At 46.6% G+C, this 20,873-nt stretch overlaps 1 protein-coding gene across 6 annotated transcripts in view; it reads right to left on the bottom strand.

The window, feature by feature from the left end:
- The window catches only part of ETS1 (ETS proto-oncogene 1, transcription factor), a 64,957-nt gene that overhangs the window by 7,861 nt on the left and 36,223 nt on the right, over positions 1-20,873 (bottom strand). For 2 of the 6 annotated variants that reach the window (XM_040992680.1, XM_040992678.1), the window contains 3 exons: positions 18,403-18,480; positions 16,901-17,149; positions 12,511-12,771 (listed from right to left, as the gene is read on the bottom strand). In XM_040992680.1, the coding sequence (XP_040848614.1) occupies positions 12,511-12,771; positions 16,901-17,149; positions 18,403-18,480 (588 nt within the window). The remainder of the gene's footprint in view (positions 1-12,510; positions 12,772-16,900; positions 17,150-18,402; positions 18,481-20,873) is intronic. The other 4 variants (XM_040992679.1, XM_040992681.1, XM_040992682.1 and 1 more) reach the window with 4 other exon arrangements.

Raw genomic sequence — 20,873 nt, 5'->3', positions numbered from 1 at the left:
AAGCCCGGAGTGCTGGACCAAAGAGAGGGTCCCACAAGTGCCCTCATGTTGTGGGGAGCATGATAAAGAGGACAGGCATGGGTTGTTCTCCAGTCAAGAATGCTGGGCACGAGCATCCACTCTGGGTGGAACTGTTCCTTGGCTGGACCAGTGGATGGTCTCCCCAGAAGAGCCTATTTCCACAGTGAGTCTCCGAGAGGAAACCAGGGGCCTTGCAGGCTACTCTGAGATCGAAATGCAGGCTGGCCCTGCACAACTGGCAGTCACATCCAAGGCCAGACCCATCGGAAGTTTTTATGCCCCAGATTCATCCTAACAATGCCTCAGGATTATGCTGCTGGTTATAGTTTTCTGTACTTCTTAGCCCATGTCTGTCCAAATCCAAGGGGTTACAGACCTTTTCTCTTGGCCTTGCCCCAGCAGAACCTACAATTGTAAAGCCCCTCTTCTCTCTTCTCCCTTGCACCTCCCATCTGGCCCCTGGGCCCAGACCCATCCAGCAACCCAAATGGACAGTGGTCCCGCCTGACCTCTGTCTCCAGGGGCACAAGCCATTACTAAGAATAGCGTCAGTCATGGGAAAGGGGAGCTCACATGTTAAATGTGACTCACAATGGTGTGCCTGTCTGGGGGCTGCACAGCACTCAAGAGCGCCCTTCACCATGCTGCCCGGCAGTGTCACGCATCAGGAATCCAGTGCATCACTGGGAAACTATGCCTCTCAAGTGGAGGCTCCAAGCACAGCAACAGAGGGGCCCCTGTTAAGAGGTCTGCGGGAGGGAAGATGGTGTGCTCACGCGTGCGCACACACGCACCGCCTGTGCCTCCACAACCCTCCCTCACCCGCTGCAGGGAATTCCTTCCATGCTGGGTTCTTCTGGGTTTCTGACTGACAGGTGGGTTCTCACCCCAACACCGCCCACCCGAATGTGAGCTCGAGACAGCCCCAAGACATGACTTCACAGGAGGGCACCTGGAGGAGCCCCAGGCCAGCAAAGGCCCAGGGGACCTTACAGGCACCCCCAAATATAAGGCAACAGCAAAGTATTTTTTGTTGTTTTTTTACATAAAGTTCCAGCAAATTTCCTGCCCATACGGGTCCTGTTTTTGGGTCCAAGAACAGTAAGACCCACCAGCTATCTTAATGAGGACTGGTTATTTTTAAAAAAAAAAAAAAACCTCTTGCCTCTTTGGCCTCTTACCCTGAGGTTACAACTGAACAGCAATGCACAGGATAAACCTTCAGCAAGGTACCCTTGACTGATGACCCTTTCTTGCTCGCTGTGTCATTGTCATTCTCCTCCATTTCCAGGCTCAGGGGTGGCCTGCCCTTGCTGATGGACTCCTCGCGGTTGGCGAGGAGTGTTTGTGGCTAACTTTGGCTTTTCCTTGTCCTCCTTCCTCATTTCCATTTCAACCACGAGTTACCATCTGTCATCTGTGCACAGCAAGAGGCAAGACGTCACTGCTAAGCAATGTCCTCTGGTTCACACCATGGTACACTCCCACCCACAGCCACACGCAGAGCCCTATACTTCTCGTCACCAGAGCACACGTTCGAGAGCAGACACTTTGGTTTTTCCACTGTTGCGACTCAAAGCTTAGAAGAGTGGCTCAGGAAGACACACCTCAGTATGCTCCCAAACCAACTCAGAACTTGCTGCAACTGAGCGATTCTAGCATTGGCTTCCTGAGCACAGACACAGGATGTCACTGTGACCCTTGCTAGTGTCTTCTGTGTAAGGTGTGGCAGGACATCTCAGGCAGGTGTTCAGCCAGTGCTGACTGAATCCCCTCATGAAGCAACTAAAGACAAGCATGAAGATATGTAAAGTCCCCCAATATAGCATGGGTGACTCCCAGGCTACGTGTCACCAACATGCTCCCCAAAATATAAGTGACCACACCCCCCTGTCCTTTGGGGGTTCAGCTACTCCTCTGAGAAACTAATCTCTTTTGGCTCTATTCTAAAAGTCAAATCAAATACCTTGGTGTGGGCAGGACACCAGATTTATTTTAACCTATGAAACTCTCATGGTTGGTCGCCCTTGCAATGGGGCTGATGCTGCCCTGATTGCACACATCTGGCAGGTGGCCCCAAAACAGAGAACGGGCCTAGCAGCCCCTCCCTTCCAGCCAGGTGTCTCTACCCACAGCCAAACGAAGACAGCAAAAACAGAACACTCGAATCCAGAAATGACCCATCTGCTCGCAAATGCACCTTTTTTCACACTAGTGCCAGAGAACCCACCCCTCAGGGTGGGCCGGGGGACTCTGGAGTCTGAACCTCATCCGCCTTCTAACTCTCCATTAGTAGAGGACCCTCAAATTCAACTTTACTAAGTCCCATTGGCAGGGGTAGGGAGGTCTGTGATAAATACAACAGAAAAAGCTATGCCAGCTTCTTGTCCCTCGGATCAATTCAAGCTAAGACTGCCCAGTGTTCTTGCTTAAGATGGATAATGCAATAGGTGATATGAGTTAGGGCATCTGGCAGTCGGGGCACTGGAGACTTTTTTTTCTTTAGAAAAGTAAGCGCAGGGGCTGTGTGATATTCATATGGGTCCGTTTTATGCTAGGAGTACCTTCTCCCATTTCTTCTTAGTTATGCCCTTCTTTTGCCACACCCAAACTGACTCTCATCTCATCGTACCGAGATCCAAATATGGTGCCCTTGGTAACCAGTCAACAGAGCTTTGGTTTAATGAGTCACTGTGTAGTTTAACTATTCTATAAATAAGTTCCTGTATCATTGGCAGGGAAATCCAGGATACCGACTGGGATATAAATGCCATTAACTCAACTCCTAACAACAGAGAACATTCTAAGAGGTGTTTAAGAGACATACCTGACAAACCCATTGATTAACAGTATCTTTATGAGCCTGCACTTATTTATTGCTAAGATAGCCAAGATCTGCCAATGCAAACAAACCGGGAAAACAACTCTCAAATCCATTAAAATCAGTCTCTGAAGGCCAACATCATGTCTCTTGACACATTCAAACCAATTTCTGAATGCCAAGATCAGGACTCTTGACACATTCAAAGGAGGCAGCATTTTAAAAAATGAATAAATGCAACCATGTCACATATCAGGCAATGGAGACCTGAGGGATGATGGCATCCTATAAAAGTTTCACAAATTTACACACGCACATGGCTCAACAGGAAGTCTCAAATGAGGATTCAGAATGACAAGGCTTAGGTCTCAATTCTCTGACCTTACAATCTTGTACAACTCATCAAACTTCTTTGGGCTCTAGTCTTCCCACAGTTAAAATGGAAATAACAATCCCTGCTCTGTTTTACTTTACAGAGATGTAAAGCAAGTTTACATTATTATAAAATGCCATCTGTATAGGTAAATCTCCAGAGGCAATCAGAGGACAGAACTGTTTGGGGATCAATGAAAATGCAGCGAGGCAATTAGAAAAGTGGAGCAACAGGGATATATGTTTGAAAAAATAATCCTCCAAGAAAGGAAGAACGCACTTTTTCCTTTCAAAAGCAGTAGGTAAAACTTAATTAGGCTTTCAACCATGAGATTGGCTGTTTACAAGGCAACATTTAAAAGCAGGTCGGAGGTTAAAAAGTGTATCAATATGGCTTTTTTGTTTATATTTTAAATGTGAATATTTAAGATTTTCTAAAGTTAGGAACGACTCTAAAATCCTTCTTCTAATCAGAAATACGCATCCAACAGAGAGGGGAGCAGATGCAGACTGCTTTGCAAGTGAAAGCATCACAGCCATTTATGGTTTGGGGAAATCTTGGCCGCAGATGAACTTAGATCCTCTTTCCCCACCACACACTTTTGTCCCTAATTGTTCATTCTCCTCTCTTAGTTCCCTCCAAAGATTACTGGGTAGAGCTGGCCTACAGACAGGCCAGCAGTACTGTCCACAGCCACTAGCTGTGGCTCCCATTAGCATGAACAGAGTTAGGTAAAGCAGCAGGTCTTGTCTGGTCATCACTGCCCAGGACAGGCTCCCTGGCAAGCCCAGTTGCCTGGCAACCGGCTGGCAGGTTCTCCACCTGGGACAGACTGAGTGAGGTTCCCTCAGCCAGTTGTCTGAGAACAAGACAGTTAACACATTTTTAGTGTCTGAAGGAAAAACCTTTGTTTTCACTTGGCTCTCGCACCTGCATGTGCTGAAATACACATGTGTGGGGGTGGCTGTAGAGAAAGCGGACTGCTCCCCTCTTAAAGGGGCAGCTTCTATTCAAATATAGTCACCTCCTTCCTCTCCATCCACCACAAACTCTGACTAACCCCATCCAACCCAACACCCGCAGGTAAACTTGGACAGCGAGCCAGTAAGCTCAAGTCAGGAAGTGGGTTCTGTACAGCTTTTTCCTCCTCATGTCTTCTAGGTAACTTACTCTTTCAAGAAGTCACCGGAGATGGGTTAGGTTTGAATCTGGGGACGTTGGGGGTAACAGTTTTGTAACAGACCAAAGCAATTGTGCCGATCAAGGGGAAATGGGTGAAGAATATGCTTTCCTGTGTATGCAGGTGATCAGACGGCAAGGAAGACACATTCTCTGGGAGAGGACAGGGCTTTGGAAGCCACAAGACAGCGCTTCAGTCTCAGGAATTGGTTCTACACTTGACTTTAGCCCAAAGGCCGATGAGTGATGGAATTTGTTTCAGACTATGAGCACAGTGTCCCTGCACTTTAAGTTTCAGAGAAACCACTAGTTAGGGACACAAGGAAACGTCAAAAATAAAGCACGTGGGGAAATAGAATTAAAAGACAAGTTTACCTTGGTGCGAAAACTGTTTTTGAAATGCTTGCAGTTTTTTTTTCATAACATACATTTTCCATGAAGTTTTTGAAGATTCCTTGCTACACAGGTGGATTTCAAAAAAAATTTTTTTTTAAGTAAAACAAACAACTTTAAATTTCATGTCCCGTATACATTTTGAGATACACTCAGATTAGAATTTGAGGGCAGGGAGAGAATTAAATACTAGGCAGATTCAGTAGGCTGAATTTTTCAAAATACTTATGCAAATAATTTCTGAACACCTCTCAAATACAAGATACTGCATTCAGACAAGTTAAAACAATAACATACAATGTTAATGATAGCATGGGAGTGACAGAACAAACACTTTTTGTTCTACCCTAATGTGACCTGCCCATAAATCTTACGAATTAAGAACAGTGATTCTAAGCTTGAGAGGCCTTTCCGAACACCTGTAGCAAGCTTGGCTCTGAGCATCAGACATCTCCACAGAGCCATGCTCTATGAGCACCTCTCTGGCAAAGCCAGTCCCATCCTCATGCAGGAGCTTAAACTTTCACATTCAATCACCCTAGGAGGACTTTCACTCTTGTTATCTCTCAGGGAGAAGTGAGTCACACATAAGTGAGTTACAAGTCAACAATAGGCACTGAATTCTGGAGCCCAGCATGGGCCACCCACCAGGGACTGGAGCATGGCTGCTTCTGAGTCTTGCCTTAACCATGAGCCAGATTCATCCACCCAATCAGCCATGCCTATCTTGCAATCTGGGATGCTCAGAGCTCCTTCTGCAGGAAGCAGAGTTGACCAGCTCTGCCAGGTCCACTCCAGGTTCACTCCAAGGCTGCTCTGGGGTGGGGTGAGGGGGAGTGCTCCAGCCAAGGGTCTGAGACCGGATCAGGGGACATGCAGGCCCCTTCCTGTAAGGATGGAGATGCTCCTCTGGGTAGCTGAGACCCAAGCATTCCCCATCAGTCTTACAAACCTTTCTTAGAACTGAGTAGTGGCTAGAGGCTCCTCTTGCCCAAGCTCCCTCCTTCCACAGATGCGATGTGACCCAAGGACTCCACCCACTTCCTCCTGCCTTCCTTCTCCCTCTGTCCTTCCCAAATGCCTTTGCAACCCTGCCCATAACTTCTCATACAACTAACCACATTTTGGCATCTGTTTCTCAGCACACTCAAATGGACACAATACACTTTGGGTATTTTCCCACTAATGGTTTGACCTTGAGAAAAAACTTGAAAAGCGTTACATGTCTTGAGCATGCCGTGTGGCTTTTGGCTATACTTTCCCCAACAACAACAACAACAACAAATCTCAATTCCTTCACAATACACTGGACATAACCTTATCGTACATGAAAGGATCAAGCACACAGTAGAAGCTTCAGGCAGTGGATCAAGCAGTGACCTTGACTGAATACAGTGACCTATCCTGCTATTAACAACCTCCTAGAATGGACTAGAATTCTAAAAGTGCATTGTCTCCTCAGTGAACTTAAGAGTTACTGTACTAAAAAGGTTCAGAGGAGAACATGGAATGGCAGTAACAGCTCATATTATGCACCTCCTATATACCTGGTAGGGTTAGATGCTTTCCATAAACGAACTCATTTACTTCCACAGCAAGCCTAGGGGAGAGAAGCCATTGTTGCTGCCATTTTGAAGATAAGAAAACCAAATCCATTTGCCATAGGTCAGTGACAAGCCCAAATTCATGCTCTGCTTAAAAATCGTAATTTATCAGTTAATTAATTTTATGAGATACACAGAGAGCTCTACCTGCTGGTTTACTCCACCAAATGCCTTCAAGACCCAGGGCTGGGCCAAACTGAAACTAGAAGCTGGGAATTCAATTCAAGCTGCTCATGGACCCAACAACTCCTGGAACCATCAATGGCTGCCCCCAAGGTGCACATTAGCAAGAAGTGGGACTTAAATATGAGCACTCCAAAATGGGGTATGGGTGTCCCCAGCATCTTAACCACTACACCAAACATCTTTCCTCCTCACCACCACCACCCCTTCTAGCTATGCTCCTGATCCCTATATGGTCTAGCCCCTGGAATGCAATTCAATGGGTGAGCATGAGATGGCACCTTCTGTGTGCATGAGCTGGAGTTCGTATGGACAGGTGGTGAGGAGCCATAATGTGCAGGCATCCCACGTAAGCCACGGAGAGAGAGCTTCTCAGGCATGGAGGTACCCTCCCATCAGTCACTGTGCGGAGCTCATGCACAGCAAAATGTCATTCAAGGGAAGAGGCAGCAATGCTAGGACCCCAGGCTGGCCTTTCCTGTGGAGAGGACAGTGGAGTTCCTCCAGCCCAGCATGTACTAAATGCAAGGATTTGCAAGGGATGTCTCTGAGGCAGGCTGTCTACGTTTTGCTCAACTGAAACATGTTGCTTCAAAGGTGAAAAGGTAGAGCTTTAAACTGCAGACAGCATGGACTCCTCAGGCCCTACCCAATTCCATCAGTTGCAGCGAGATTTTGTTAAACAGTGGCTCCAAAAATCATGTGACCCAAAGAGCCCTCCAAAATAAGCAGGGGGCACGGGCTGGCACACAGAGCAGACAGGGCCCACTTGAGAGATGCCTGCTGTCCAAAACCAGCACCCTGGTCCACTCTCAGACTCAGAGATACTATACAGTATACGTAATTACAGACTTCGCTCTCTGCCCAAAAATGTCTCGCAAGGCATTGCTGACTGAATCAAGACACTGAAGTGGTTCAGCCAGCTGTGGCCTTCGAAGTGCCCCAAGGGAAACCAAGACCCACCACTTCTCATGCTGTTAAAAAGACAAGAAAGAAAACTTATCAAGGAGGCTGAATTCTCTGCCCATGTGATCTTTCTCTCCTGGTGGCAAACAATTAAGAAAATTGTCTCCAACGGAGAGACCAAAGCAGAGAAACAGGCTTTTCCTCCCTCCAGTTCAAATCTTTCTGAGAATTCTCCTCCCCAGAACTCCAGGAAGTTACTTTCCCATCCATATCTCCTAACTGCATGTTAGCACCTTAAACCCTTACACCACGCAGTGCCCCCAATCCATGTCCACATGGATCCATGAACGCAAGCACAGCAAGCTGGAGTCTTCCCTGGTGTTCAAGGGGTTGGGGCAGACAGGCCAGAGAGCTGGGGCTCCAGCTGGTTTCCTGCACCTGCTAATCTCAGCAACCACCAGGCAGGAGATGGAAGATGCTCTGCTTCTGCCTTCTTCATTCCTAAACTCTCTTCCTCTTTTCCACCTGGGTCCTGCGAGGGGTGCTGTCCACTGGAGATGCAAGAGCTACAGCGACTTATAAGCCAGTCCTGCCCCTGTGCCCAGCCCAAGGACCTCAGAGAGGTCAACCTCCCTTCCCCGGGGCCTCTGCAGAACAAACACAAATTGGTCCTCCTCCACCTGAATCATCACACAGTCTTACACCGACCAATCCCACAGTTATTCACATGCACTTTATCATGCAGAGTTTGGCTCAGATAATGCCCCCAAACTGAAATGTCCTATGCCAGTCCTAGCAACACAGTCACTAGTGTCTACAATAAAGTCTCCCCTCTTTCCCTTCCTTCCCATCACTCACTCACGCTCTGACCAAAAGTTGCTTCCACCGCTGTGTGTGTCTGGTGTAACGGTGAGACGATTTTACAATCCTGCTTTCCTTCAGAAAACTGTGATTTCAGCTAATACAGCTAAATCTCAGGTTTCATTCTGAACTAAAGGGTTCTGAAGTACTTCCCTTTGCGCTGAAGTTGTTTATTTTCAAAAGCTTGTTTTAACAGCAGCTTCAGGTTAATGAACCTGAAAAATCGACCACGAGCCAGAACGCCAGGGTTCTGGGCTGGGCTTGGGGACTTTCTTACTGTGTTACTTGAGACTGGTACCAGAACCATCAAGGAGGCGGCAAGAAGAGAAGCTGGCTGGGCCAAAGGCAATATGAGAGGACTGGGATGGAGGGGACTTGTTTCTGGTCACTTTGGAACCTTTCCAATGCCATCACACATATCAGCTGGTCCCAGCTAACAAATCTACACAACATTCTAAAACACAATTTCATTGCGTTTAATAAATGAATGAAATAAATAAACCCATGTCACTCACACTTGCAACTCAAAAGGTGGGAATGGTCCCTGACACTGCCAAGGGCATTACCAGAGGTCCACTCAGTAATAGCTGCATAAATGATAAGGGCAGGACCCCTAATCTGTTGGCCACCTCTGGGTCCATTGGAATAAGGCAGTAAAGATGATTTACAAGCCAGTCCAAATGCTCGCTCCACCCCCTCCCCAGGCCCCAGCCCACACACACAGTGTGAATTCGTGACAAGGAGACTTGAACAGTCCTTGCACATAATGGCGATCCTCAACACCAATTCTCAGGCCTTACTGAGTAGAGGCAGCTATTACTTGGGACTCAATCCAGAAGTCACCTTCTGTTCAGACTGCAACTGCAATGGCCTGAGGTCCTTTTGGGGATCTCAGTATCAACATGGGTAACATGGGGCTGAAAATCTGGTATTTGATTCTATACCTCCTGAAAAATGGGAAAGAATAAACAGACCATCAATGATCTGTCTGGAAGGTATTTTGCTTAGGTCTATGAAACCTCACACTACTTCACTGTGGCCTGTGTTGTCATGAGAAGGCTTCATAATGTATCTGTAAACAAGAGAAAATAGAGCTTTCTGATTGTATCAGTTTGATAACCGTAAGCAGTTCACAGCAAGGTAAGGAGGTGCATTCTGGCGGAAGCCGGCCCAGCATTTGATGTACTCGGTACTCAGCTAACAGGCAGGCTTCTCGAGCCATGTTATCTGCCCCCACATCTTGACCTAATTTAACGAGTTGCTATGGGAGCCCAGGGAGGTTTGATGCAATTTTCTTATCTTTGAAGGAAGAATATAACTGTTCAAGAGAATGTGAAGATTCAGTTTCTAACTGATTTGTACACTTGCGGCACAGTAACAAAACACCCTAGGAAGAAGCAAAATTCCTTCGGAGGTGCTACAGCCTGGGCTCCCAGAGTACCAGCGGGAAGATGGAAAAACCAATCACACATCCTTCGGGTTCAAATCAAATAACAGAGCTAAGAAGATACCAATGACCTTTCGATGTGGCTACTCACAGTGTGCATCAAGTGATTCTGAACGGAGCAGATCAAAATGGGGGCAGGGTATGCAAAACTTGAGAGAGGAAAAATACTCGTGTGAGCCATAAAGACATTACTCACAATTGTACAATGATTGCTGCTTTCCTAAGCATTTCTCCATGTTTCAGCTCTTCTTGACAGCTCTTGCACAGTCAGACCACACACACACTCACCCACTGGTAGGTATGCTGGTTATAGCCTTGAATGGTATATCCCAGCCTTCCTTCCATTGCTAAGGTATCTCTGAACTCACAAGGGCCAGAGGAGAAAAGCCACCAAGAGCCATTGTCGACAGTGTGCCTTGTCAACAATGGTGTTCACCAAGCACAGAATTGAGAAAAAAAACCCACCAACATGTAGGCAGTCTTTGAGACTCCTTAAAATCCCCACCCTTGTTCAGACCACAAGCATAAGAGCTATACTTCAGGTCAACACACATTCACCATGTCCTGGATCTAACCGACAATAAGCTCTCAAGGTCTACCACCTGCTCTGCTCTGCTCTCACCAGTGCTAAGCTACCTGCTAAAACAACCACTTTGTTACAACTAAGGGTTTTTCCCACCAATCCATATCATTTGTTTGTTTGATTAATTTGAGGTAGTTCAATTACACTATCACAGATTTGCTAGCACCAAGATAAGGATGAACACCTCTACTTCACTAAAAGTAGAAAAAGACACAAGATCAATTTGCCTAAAATCACACAGTGGTAAGTTAGAGTCAGGAGAGGGCACGGAAGACTTTTGGTTTCTCAGCTATTGTTCTCATCACCACACAAGAATGAAAAGTTCCGTCCCAGATTATAAACAACCCATTACCTGCCGAGAGGCTTAGGAAATGGATTCCGATTCAGATGACTCCTTCAGCCTGTACGGCTCATGGTAGTCATGCTCTCTTTTCATCTGATCGGAGTAATTCAATTTCAGTAAGAGAGAAAGAGAAGAAAAGGTTGAGGGTGGGAAGACAGCAAGCAAGCAAGGGAGGAAGGGAGGGAGGGAGGGATAGATTCTATAGACAGATACCCAGATAGCTACAGAGGGAGGAAGAGGGACCCAGGAAGAGAAGGAAAAGGCTGGCAGCTACTAACCCACCTATTCAAGCCAGAGCTGACATCAAACCTAATTCAGATCTGCAGGCCCGCTTCCCCTGTACTGTAGGAAGCCCTAGTCAGAGATGAGACTAACCTTGCCTTTACTTTCTAATCCCGATTAGGCAGGGCTTCCACCCCATCCCCTTCATCACTGTATCCAACTGGCATCTACTTCTGAAAAACACCTAGAAGCTATAGTTAAAACAGAAGCTGACACCCTTGCATGTCCTGCAAAAGAGGTTTCATATTCTTTTCCTCATTGCAGATGTCCTTAATGGAAACAGGCAAGCTTCCCAAGAGTAACTGCTGTCCAGGGATAGGGAAGGACTTTCTTGGCAAGTTGCAAGCACCATCATGCAAGCCATGTTCAAGCAAAGACCATGGGGATAATGGGGAAAGACTGAAAAAGGGTCTTCAGGTTGCTTTCCTGGCCCATGACTCTCCATACAGACTTTCCCCGCAAACAGACATCATTCCTGAGCACTCTGCAAGCAATGAGCTGCCCCAGGAGTTGTGTCAACACCACGGAGCAGACACACTCCTCACCCGTCAAGAGGGAACACGTTTTCTAACCATAAAAAGCTGAGTCTTCCAAGAAACACAAGAGTCTCAAGTGCACCCTTCCATCAGACAAACCTGTCGGCAGAAACACAGGGCCTGCTGTTTGTCCACATGAAAGGGGCCCCGACCAGGGTGAAGGAAATTGTAAAAGACTAGCCCCACCTGAGGAAGTGAAGCATAAAATAAGCTCCACTTACAACACATCTACCAGCTGTTAAAAAAAAAATGGTCATCTTACAGAAAGCACCCAGTGAGCAAGCCAGGAGAGCTCCTGGGTGCCTTCTGGCATGGCCCAGTTTTGAGTGGGAGATGCAATACTGGGGCACTCAGCAACAAACTCACTGCCTGTAGGATCTGCTTCTCAACCCAAGCCTGAGCTCACGGCCTGTCTCTTCTTTTCAAGGACCCTTTCTCACTCGCCATTTGTCTACAACTTTAAAAACTAAACACCGAAGCAAGACACAAAGATTCCCTACATGAGCCAGGAAAGGCACTGGACTGGGCTTCCTTAAGGCACGAAGGGCCCTTCTCCCACTTGAACAGCTAATTGAAAGTAACTGCATCACAGAGGCTAGAGCACAACCCAGCCGTACATGCTTTGGGACAACACTGTTGCTCTTACATTTACAGAAACGTCCCAGGAGCAGGCCAGGACCAACCCTCATCATCTGGCAACCAACTAGGCCGAGTTCCCAGCAGCTCCCCTCACCCAAGTCTGATCTCCTACCTCCCTCGGAAATCACCTCTTAGGGTGACTCTGTTTGCTTCCAGAAGCAAAGAGCTACTGGAAGCTACTCAACAGCTACTCAGAGTGGCTCAAGTGACTGACAACTTCTTGGACACTTCTTCCCATTCCCCTCCCAACCCCCATGAAAGAAGCGAGGAATGCATCATTCAGTCTCCAGTAGACAGCACAGTGTCTTCCACTGCCCCTGCCCTTGGAAACATGCCTACCTGTGTAGCCAGCCAGGGCAGCAGCAGGAATGACAGGCTTGTCCTTGTTGAGGTCAGCACGGTCACGCACATAGTCCTTGAAAGTGCCCTTGGGTTTGTGGTTGGGCAGGGCAGCCGGGTAGTCCTCTGAGTCGAAGCTGTCATAAGACGGCACACGCTGCAGGCTGTTGAAGGACGACTGGCTGCTCCAGGACTGGGTGAGACGATCGCAACTATCGTAGCTCTCTACGCTCTCAAAAGAATCCTGGCCCCCGAGCTTACCTGGAGTTAAAGGAGGAGGAGGGAAGAGGACAGGGGAGGAGGGAATCAGGAAAAAACAAACCGTAAAAACCCTCTTAGGAACACAGATGGCTAATATCTGCAGGACGATGGTGGAGGAAGGGGCTGGTGGACACAGAAGGTTTGGGGATTATGGGTTAAAAGGGGACTCACTCTGCTAACTGCCCATAGAGACCCACACATAGCAACTCCCCTGGCTCACTATCTATCAGAGACACAAGCCATTCTGAGGACCTCAAGAATGCTAAAGCCAGAAATCTGAAAGATGAGAATCATGTGTTGTAATGGGAATTCTGACAGATATATCAGAGCTGATGAGCAGATGAAGAAATTGGAGCAATGTCAGACTGAATTTTCTATTCCAGCTAAAGCCAATTAAATGATTTCAAATGGCCCAATTTGGCAAAATACTTTGGTCCTAAGGAAAAGGAAAAATTCCATTAGGCTAAAAGCAAATTGACTTTTTCTGACCTCAGAGCTAGTGTTATGTGTTTGCATTTTTCCCAAATACTATTTAAAATGAAATACATGCTCTGCCCTTATGCCTTCTGAAATCAATAGCAGTTATAAAACGCTTTTTACAAGAAATTAAAACCCACTACCACTTTTGTAAACAAACAAAAAGAATATATTCATCATAAGTGAAAGTTTGTATCTTAAATTTATACTTCACTGGGGAAGTGTGAGCAATAAAAAAAAAAAAAAAACAGAGAGGCTGATTAAAGAGTTAAGGTCCACAGCAGTCAGAAATCCTTGACCCTGTGCATTGCTTAAGGCATTCTTAACTGACCACAAGATCATGCAAGTTCATTAATTTCCCAAACCAGGTTATAAACAGCTGCTAGATTGCACAATAGCTCCTGGAGAAATTTCCACTGGCAAAAATGTCATTGAGAAGGAGGATAACAAAAAAAAAAAAAAAAGATGGGGGGGAAATAAATGCATTTAAGAGGTAAAAAGGTTCTTGGAAATGTTTTTTATGTTCTACTTTTAGATTCTTTTCAGGCAACCTAAACTAAACCATGGGAGACTAAAGAGCCACCTTAATGCAGCAAAAGCCAAGGGGGAAAGGATGTGACAAATGTTTACACAGAAATAAATAACTCTAAGTCAAGTTTCAATTGTTCAGGGATGACTAATTATAAATGTTAAATCCCAGAAGAAGACACGCTTTATACAATCCCATGTTAATGTATTTCCAGTGTGTTCTTTCCTTCGTAATACTGGCAACTGGTTAAAACAATGAAATTCAAACATGAACAAGTTCTCAAAACAGAATCAGATATACAGGGAAATAGGTGGCTCCCAAAATTAAGACAAAAAAATCCCAGATAAAATGCATTCCAGTTGAGTGTTTGTTTTGTGTGATTGCTTGCACCATTTATCCCTTCCAATGTGATGACAGAAAGGAGGAAATACCAGCTTCATCTTATGCCTTCCTCTGCTCCTCCATTCAGTGAAGGGAAAGCTCCAGAAGACAAACCCAAGAGCTAACTGGGTATATGAGCCTGTCCACCCAGTCCACTGCCATGTTTGCATCGTTTTTTGAAAACCACAGAAATCATCCCTTCCACACATTCACATGAAAGAACTCCAGGAGAACAACCCACAACCTGAATGCCAAGCCTCTTTTCAGCAGAACAGACTTTATGACATCTCATAAAGAGGTGTTTGCTCACTCCAGCAAACTGATCCTAATGCTCATTTAATTTTCTGTGACACACACAACACACCAAAACACTAAGAGAATGTTCCATGAAACATAAATCCCACTGAGTCACCAATATTTAGGATGCACCAATGCTTACATCTCTCTGAAATTATTCTATCTCTATCAACCATTTTTATATCTGGAAGGCAATGAGATTGGCATTTCCACAAGCCAAGTGGTTAAGTTTCTAAGAGAGTATCAGCAAGCCATGGCACCCAACAAGGCCCTAACCAAGTTCCAGCCAACTCACAAACAGGAGCCAAACACAGTGCCATGGAGAACTGCAGTTAAGAGCAGCAGGCTGCTTTCAACTCATTTCTACTTCACACATGAGAGTTGGGAACCCTCATGTATGAGCACTTTCTTCAAAAATGAGTTGGATGCAACTGGGTTAGGCTACTACGCTCATGCAAGGAACCATGCGTCCTCTAAAGGCATGCCCTGGCCAGCTTGTTTGAGAAATGGCTCAAAAAGTCCTTCCAAAGCTATCTGCTCCCACCACACAGATCTCACAGCACTCAGAGCAATCGATGGAGCAGCACCACAACAACCCACTGAACAGGCCAGCACAAAGACAGTCCTCAGAGTTCACACAGGCGGAACACAGAAACACTTTGTATACTATAATGCACTATATGAATACCACGATTATCGGTTATTAGCTAAGAAGAAGGCTTTCAGTCTAGATCAATCACAGCAGCTTTGGCCCTTGGTCTAGCTCCTTTCTGCACCACTTTGAACAGGAGGCCAACAGCTCTGCACAAATGGTCTTTTTCTCAAGGGTCTGTGGCCTGAAGGTAGAGGGAAGCAAGGACAAGTGGAACAGAGAGAAATACCTCACAGGCCTTTCCAGAGGTCATTCCTGGTCTAGAGTTATTAGTTTTGGATTGCAGAAGTGGTAGGAAACAAAATCAAGAATAAAGGGAAAAAAAGAGAGAGACAGACAATTACACAAATGCAAAGCCAGGCATAATTTTTAGCAACGTGACAAAAGAGCTACCTGAAGTTAGAACATGGCTGGGCCCCAAACCCACAGAGGCAGCCACACTGCACATATGTAAAGACAGCCCCGCAAGAAAGCGAGCTGTTCCAATTCTCTGAGCCACAGACACACACAGACATACACACTTGTGTGTGTGCATATTTAAATAGCTACACACCCAAAAATAAAAGACAGAAAGGGGAAGACAGAAGCGGTCCCACCCATTCCTCTCTGGTCTGAAACACAAACATGCTGGGGCCTGCAGAGGATGACTGCAAGGTCTGAGCTTGGGGGGACTTTCCCTGGAGAGGGCCTAGAGGGGACCCCGAGGCCTGCAAGTTGAGGTGGAGAGGGCTATGTATAGGTGTGAACATTCGAAGAAGGTGACAACATGCAAGGCCCAGATTAGTACGGCGGATGCTTCAAAGAAAAGGGGCCAGAGCTCTCCTCCAGGAGCTGAAGAGTGGGCATCACGGAGCAGGAATGACTAGCAGCCCACCCAGCCTAATTTCTGTGACCACAGATTGGCTTTCTCCCGTTCCCTCTTCCTGTGTGTAATTATTACCCATTCATTCATCACAAGCTATCTTTCTTTCAAATTTTTAGCAATCATCTTGCTCTTTCTGGATAAATAAATCGCCCTTACAACAGACTGCACTTGTCTCAGAAGCAAAACCATTTGGACACTCCACTTGGTAGGTTGTGTCTCTGCAAGCTTCTGTTCAGACACTCCAAGTTGGGTATCTTTTACCTCTTTTGCTCTGTGTCAGTCAGCTCTTTCTTGGGACATCTGACTTCACAATCGGAATATTTTATCATTATTGTAACAGTTATGTCAACAAAGCTACTTATTTGGAAAGTCTCTGGTTAGCTACCTCTGCACCTGTTTTCAGCTAAATGCACTTGCACCACACTGCTGATGTCCCCAGCACTCCGTTAGTTCACTATATGTATCTTCCTGAACCAAAGAGGCCACAGGAAGCTAAAGATTCCAGACGGGGTAGCAAAGGTCATCCCAGGTAACATGCCAGAAGCTGCAGACTGACCGGAGCATACTCTGGGAAGAACCCTGGGACACATGCAACCTTGGGACCATGTTCTCTTCAAGCTAAATACCTTCAAGGTAAATGTAAACACCTTTAAAATGACCAAATTCAAGCACAGGCATTGGTTGGCTGTAACACTTCACTTAAGTAAGACAATTGAGAGCTTACTGTCAGACTTGAATTCTGCCACTCTATGATGATGATGATGATGATGACTTAGTCAAACCCCACAACTGGAAGGTTTTGACAGCTAAATGTTCCAAGATGGGAAAACTGAACTTGGGAAATTGACAAAGCTAAGGGAACTGGAAGGCTCCCAAAAGTGGATTATTCTTAATGATCAAAGGCCTTTAGAGAAGCAACATGACTTACCACGACTGGTACGCCCCATGCACATGTTGTCCGGGGTCACAACTTCCTGTTTGATGGCAAAGTAGTCGGTCTGCAAGGTGTCAGTTTGGAGAGGGTCGCGGAGGATGACCGAGGGGTAGTCATTCTCATACTTGAGAGAGAGGAGCTCCTCTGAGCTGATGGGGTGGAGGGTCTGGTAGGACTCTGTGATGAAGCTGGGCTCGGAGAACTCCGATGGAGGAACACACTGGGCATGCTCAATACCATAGCCTGGGAAACAGAGCACATGTACAGTGGGACAGCGGAGAGATGGGTCCCTTGTCAAGCAGTTCTTGGTGACCTTTACAAGGCTCTAACAAGGTGGAATGAGCTGACCACCTCAGAGAAGAAAAGGCAAACATTCTAAGTCAGGAGAGCCTGGTTAAACCTTGCTACCCTGCTTCAGAGCGTTAGCCCCTGACACGACACCTCCCATCTCTAAATGAATGTCCTCATCAATAAAGCAGTCTTCCCCAGGGCATTGTGATGAAAATCAAAAGGGCACCAACTGAGCTCTTAACACACAGTAATTAACATTTCTGCTGTCCCTGGAATAACAACAGTAATAAAGTAAAAAGACAAAATGAAAATGAAGTTATTCAAGACTCCCTTTGAAAGGAAGATCATGCAGTTAAGAACAGACCTACACAAATTCTCTTCTTCTGATCTGGCCTTCTACTATGGTTAGGTGCCCTACACTAAAAAGGGAGAAGGCTTTTTTGTGTATTGAAACTTGAAGGAGTATGGCACATTCTTAAAGAAGGACTTCAGAGGCGAATAGCCCTCTTCATGAGTGAAAATGCAACAACAGGGTCCAAGATCAACCCTCTAAAGGTCACCATAGCAAACAGGAGCAAATCAGGTCGAAGTTTAGGGCTCAGGCTATCTTCTCTTTGCATGAATTTCATGTGGAAGACATCGAAGAGCATGTAGAAACTTGCTGGTTAAAACTAATTCAACTGGGGCCAGTGTTATGGTATAGTGAATAAAGTTACCACCTGTGCTATCTACAACCCATAAACACACATTTTCATGACCCAGCTGCTCCAGTTCCTAGCCAGTATCAGAAGATGACCTAGGTGTTTGGGAGACACAGATGAAGGTCCTGGCCCCTGGTTGCAGCTTGCCCCAATCATGGCTGTTGTGACCATTTGAGGGCTGAATCAGCAGGTGGAAGATTTATCCTTCCCCTCTATTTTTCTGTAATTCTTTCAAATGAATGCATCTTTAAAGAAAAAAAGAAAGCTTAACTCTTCGGCTCAAAACTCAACTGTTGCTAAGATTAACACACACAAGTAGGCCAAAACTTTGGACATTTTGTGGGAAATCATACAGGAAGAAAAAAAGGCACAAAGAAAAGTCTATGTTTAAGAAAAGATCATTTCCCACAGGATTCCCATGAAGGAGCCAGAGATCAGCCAACAGAAGGGAGCCCTCCCAAGTGTCCCATAGGATGAAGGAAGAAGAGTCAGAGCTGAACTTACTGATGAAGTAATCCGAGGTGTAACGAGACTCTGGATAGGTAGGGTTGACGCCATTCACCTGATAGGGCTTGACATCCTCTGTAACAGACAGGGACAGGGATGAAACACGGAGGATGACATGTCAGTGACGCTTGACCTGAGGCAGTCTTGGATGCAAGGGTCACAAAGACCTCAGCCCCTTTTCTAAGAAATCCGCATGCTCATTAACTGTGGCGTCTGGTTCTCTCCTGACTGAGGCCTGGCTAAGCATGAGATCATAACAGCAGGGCGCAGATCATGATTTCAGTAGCTGCAAAGTGAGATTTAATATCTTGGAAAGAGAAATCAGTGAGTAATTCCTGAGGGCTGGGAAAGCAGTCAGGCCTCACTCCCGATGCCTCCATGCTGTGTGCACCATATGGAAGGCAGAGGCTTGATGGCTCAACCCTCAACTGGATTCACTCCCACGCCTTCCAGCACCACCCTGTACTCTTCAGACAGAGGATTTCACAGCCTCTGTTTCTTCTAACAGCCGTCCGTTTTATGCCCTGTGTTTCTTGTACCACCCTCAGGTTGCCAGCTGGGCCCAGACTAGAAGCAGAATCCTGGCAGGGTGTGCAGTGAAAGACAAGAGCACTCATATTGTGACAACAAAAAGAAGCCTAGGTGTCCACCTCCCCCAGGAATGGAGAGAAGGGGAATCAGGACCAAGCAGCAGAGTCTCTGATTCTCCTAGCCGGTCATCTGCTTTCACTGCACTGCAAGCAATCAGGATTGCAGTTGGCATTGCATTACAGTGGGTGAAGTGACCACCTGTTACAGTCACAAGCCTTATAAGAGCTAGTTTGAACCCTGGCTGCTTTCCTTTCAATCCATCTCCCTGTTAACATGTCTTAGGAAAGCAACAGAGGGTGTTCCCAAATATTTGGGGCCCTGACACCCATGTGGGAGACCCAGATGGAATTCCAGGCTCTTGGCTTCATCTTGGCCCAGGCCAGGCCCTACTGGTCATTGGGGAAGTGAAGCAGCACCTGGAAGCACTGTGTGTGTGTGTGTGTGTGTGTGTGTGTGTGTGTACACTCATATGTGTGTTTTCCTTCTTTCTCTATAACTCTGTCTTTCAAATAAAACAGAAATCAAACATAATGAGAGTGCATTGGTTCCCCCCCCCCAACTTCAGGCAATTGATTATCTGTGGAGAATAAAGACTGCTAGGGAAGCAAGTTTATACCTATCCCCAGAAACACAGTTCCCAGCTGAGATAAACTGATTAAATGTTACTGCAGTCTTTTATCTGATAGAAAGACCTCATGTCCTGTGGCTTCCCACCCTACCCAGAGCAGCTCTGTCACCCTGGCAGACAAAGGTTGCAACCTGGGGACAGCTTGTCTCGGAGGGATGCTCCTGAAGCCAGGGGATGCTGACAGCTTCCCTCCATGCGACACGGGGCAGGATGACGATGAAAGGGTGTCTGACTTCACACCAGATTGTACCCTAACTCTCCTGCACTCTCTTACTTGACTCCTTCACAGTGAGCTAGCCCAAGCCTGCGTGCATGATGACGCACTCCTTAGAAGTCCTTATTACAACATAGGGAATGCAGGATCAGTCTTTTAAAAAAAGGACCATGAGGAGTTTCAATTGGAACTCTCAGAAGTTACATAAAATAAAGGTTGAGGAAATGAGTGACAGAGGAAGTTTCCTAATCTGAACCTGACTGTAGGGATGCAGCCTGGAGCACCTGCCCTTCTCCCACAGGGTTATCCGAGGGCCCATAGAGCAACACATCTTAATGCACTTTGGGAAACAAAGAGACATAGAGACAGGCCAAGACACCCCAAAACTTCTAACAGCTCTATCGTGATGCAGAGAGAGGAGCACTGTGTCTGCAGAATCCGTTTGGGTTGCACTGCCTGGCGGAGTCCGCTACTGTGCTCAGACGCCAGCAATGAGATCAGATCTGTTAGGAGCCTGCCCTATCTTCCTCTCTGTAAACAGGGTGCTGGTGTCAACACCTACACGTGGGCGTGTGTGCCGTTACACAGGCAACATGTTCTGCTGCTCTGGGGAAGGTAAGAAGCCGCCTGCCAGCCCCCAGGCACAGCAGCCACAGAGAGACCCACCTGGCTCTCAGCAGGGCTCATTGATGTTTTGTTTTGCAACAGCAGCTGAAGAGAAGAAGATAGCACTTGTGTGCTGGGAGGCGGCTGGGGCCCTGCAGAGCGGTGCAGAAGGTGCTCCACAACATGACAGCACTCACCCCGAGCTCTCTCCCTCCCCCCAGCCTCTGCGTCCAGGGCTGGAGCTGGTGACCACAGGGAAGGGTGGGCCTGGGTGAGAGAGGGCAACGGGCTTCTAGGCTTACAGTCAGCTGGAGGGCACTGCTGACTGCTGGTAACTGCCATTTATTTTAAGAAGAAATACAGAAAAATAAGTGCAAAAACACCCAAGTTTGCCGCCTGCTGCTGTTTCTATACTCAGCCAGGACTGTG

Source organism: Ochotona curzoniae, unplaced genomic scaffold (assembly GCF_017591425.1).
Source record: "Ochotona curzoniae isolate NIBS_2020 unplaced genomic scaffold, NIBS_Ocur_1.0 contig_832, whole genome shotgun sequence".
NCBI classification, from domain to species: Eukaryota; Metazoa; Chordata; class Mammalia; order Lagomorpha; family Ochotonidae; genus Ochotona; species Ochotona curzoniae.
The sequence above is the reverse complement of the archived record's forward strand: the minus strand, read 5'-3'. Positions and strand labels throughout refer to the sequence as shown.